The following is a 2,378-nucleotide window of genomic DNA, read 5'->3' as shown; positions in this document are numbered from 1 at the left end:
AATCATCACCCCCGATTATTAACTTAGAGGATTAGGCACAGCACTAATTGAACAACAACAAAACCCAAACATAATTACCCTGTCCTTTCCCATTACTGCAATCTCCTCGTGTCTGATGGAAGCTGTTTGCGTAGAAGCGGGACGAGGCAAATGAGATAAACCCCACGTGTAAATTCATTAAAGCCATCGAGCGTAACTGATTCCAGCTCCTCGGAGGGACACGGGCCGCAGCACAGACGCTGCCCGACACCCGCTCCCAACGCCAGCATCCAGCCCTGCCTCGGAACCCATCCCCAAGGACCACCCCAGGACGAGGGGTATCACGAAGGAGCCCACGGGGACCTGGGGCAGCCAGGGTGACTTGCCTGATGTCGTAGCCATACATGTCCTTCTCCGGCCGCCCGTGGATGATCCAGTGAGCCAGCTCCCTCCCGCAGCCGCCTCCCAGCATCATCCCTGGGGGAAGAGCAAGGACCTAGATGAGGCCAGGAGGCCAAACACGGCTGTGGATGCCGGGCTCTGCCCGGGATACGATGCCCGCATTGGGTGTGATCTCTTACCGGCGCTGTTGAAGCCACAGCCGAGGAAGAAGCCTCGGACTTCTGGGGCTTCCCCCATGAGCGGCTTGTGGTCGGCCGTGAATGATTCTGCAAGACAGAGAGGGGCATGTGCCAGCAAGGCCAGGGCAGGCGTTTTGGGGACACATTATGCACTTCAGGAGCAGGGTTCCTACAACTTGCCATGCTGGGTCTTGCTCTTGCTCCCAGAGAGCCAGAGTTGGACCAACACCGAGCACTTCCCAGCACCTCAGCTCGGGCGTTCCCCACCTGCAGCAGTACCCAGGCAGCAGAAGCCAAAGGGAAGGCTTCCCTGGTACTGGGATGCCCAGCACCAAGCAGGGGTCTTGTGCAGGCTCCTGAAGCAAATATACATACATAAATATACATATATTTGCTTCAGAAGCTTGCATGAGTATACACATATATGCATGCACACACACATCGCAGTGCCTGTGGCAGGGGCAGGCGCTGGTGGCACAAGGCAGCTCCTTTGCAGCCCTGCGCGATGCACAGCCTGTCCCTGCACCGTCGAGACCCCGGGCTCGGGTTAACTGTGCCCTCCGTGCCCCCGGGGAGCTCGGCAGCGCTCGCCGTGCGCCAGCACTGCAAGGGGAGGACCTCGGTGTTAAGGTTTAGATTGAAAATTTGTGAAGCAGAACAAATCCCCAAGCAGAAGGTGCACGAGGCACTAGCCTCTTTCTTTCTCCCGCTCCCCCAGTCAAGGGAGCTGCACAGACCCATTCATTGCCCCTTCAACATCTGGGCCACATTTCATTTTTATGACTATTTTTCACCTTCATCGATTTTAGCTGGGAAATTTCATGAATTTAAGCTACTTTATTTAGCTGAGGGATTGCTGCTGATGTCGCCCAAGGTTCCTGTGCTAATGCTGTCTCATGCTGCCAGCTCCTGCTCCCCACAGGGCTACCAACCACGGCCCCTGGGCAAATCCCCACTAGGGAGGACAGAGCAAGACACCCTGACAGAGGTGTGCAATCCTCCTCCCTATTTTATGGTGGTTCCTCCATCCGTGTGAAAGGAGAGAAGGAAGAGAGTTCAGTCTGGTCCTTCCCCTGCCCAGCAATGCCCAGCTTGTTTCCCAAGATCTCTGCGCTCAGAAGGCAAAAGGAGAGTCAGAAGATTATTTCATGCCAATATCCCCAATACGCCAGGCTACAAATTCACTGAGTTAATGGAGCAACACCCAAAGCACCTTCCCTTCAGCAGTGGTGCACGCCAGCCCTGCTGACTTTGCACTGGGATGGGTGCTGAGTGCTCACACGGGACCTTGTCCCGCTCAGCTGCGGGGTTGCATCAGCAGCCGGAGCAGATAGAGCTTAAACCACCCCGATTCAGTCTGCTTTCATCCCCTGCGCCTGAAGCACGGTGCAGTCGTCGTTCTGGTGGTGAAATATCTCCCGCGCAGCAGAAAGGACAAGCGTCTGCTGTTTGCTTCAGCCCAGTGTGACTCAGCTGCCGCAAACAAACCAGCTGCTGGTTGAAATCAAGAAGTAGAAAAGAAGGAGCGCTGACCCTTTGGAAATTACATTGCTGTACTACAACTACTAGACATTTGTCTATAAGAAGTCGGCTTCCCACCAGAGGCCACCGCAGTTTAATCAAACCCGCCGTACCCAGGGCCAAGGCCTCCACCTTGTACGTGTCATGTTCCATCTGCTGCGGGGCAGGAGATGTGCCCTACTTTCCCCTTGTACAGCAGCACCGCTCCCTCCCCGAGGGTTTCCCTTTAAGTGCTTCAGCAAAGAGGGATTTTTTTTTTTTTTAAATTTTTTTTTTTTTTCACTCGGGGTGTGTTTA

General features: G+C 54.7%; 1 protein-coding gene across 1 annotated transcript in view; it reads right to left on the bottom strand.

The window, feature by feature from the left end:
- Positions 1-365: 365 nt before the first annotated feature.
- Positions 366-2,378, bottom strand: part of LOC104072601 (sarcosine dehydrogenase, mitochondrial-like) — a gene marked incomplete at both ends in the record, with an annotated part of 6,346 nt that continues 4,333 nt past the window's right edge. Inside the window, 2 exons of the mRNA XM_009572116.1 lie at positions 366-456; positions 561-647. Of these exons, the coding sequence (XP_009570411.1) occupies positions 366-456; positions 561-647 (178 nt within the window). The remainder of the gene's footprint in view (positions 457-560; positions 648-2,378) is intronic.

The sequence above is a fragment of the Fulmarus glacialis genome, unplaced genomic scaffold (assembly GCF_000690835.1).
Source record: "Fulmarus glacialis isolate BGI_N327 unplaced genomic scaffold, ASM69083v1 scaffold19882, whole genome shotgun sequence".
In the NCBI taxonomy this organism is placed as follows: Eukaryota; Metazoa; Chordata; class Aves; order Procellariiformes; family Procellariidae; genus Fulmarus; species Fulmarus glacialis.
Note: the sequence above shows the minus strand (reverse complement) of the source record. Positions and strands in the feature narration are given on the sequence as shown.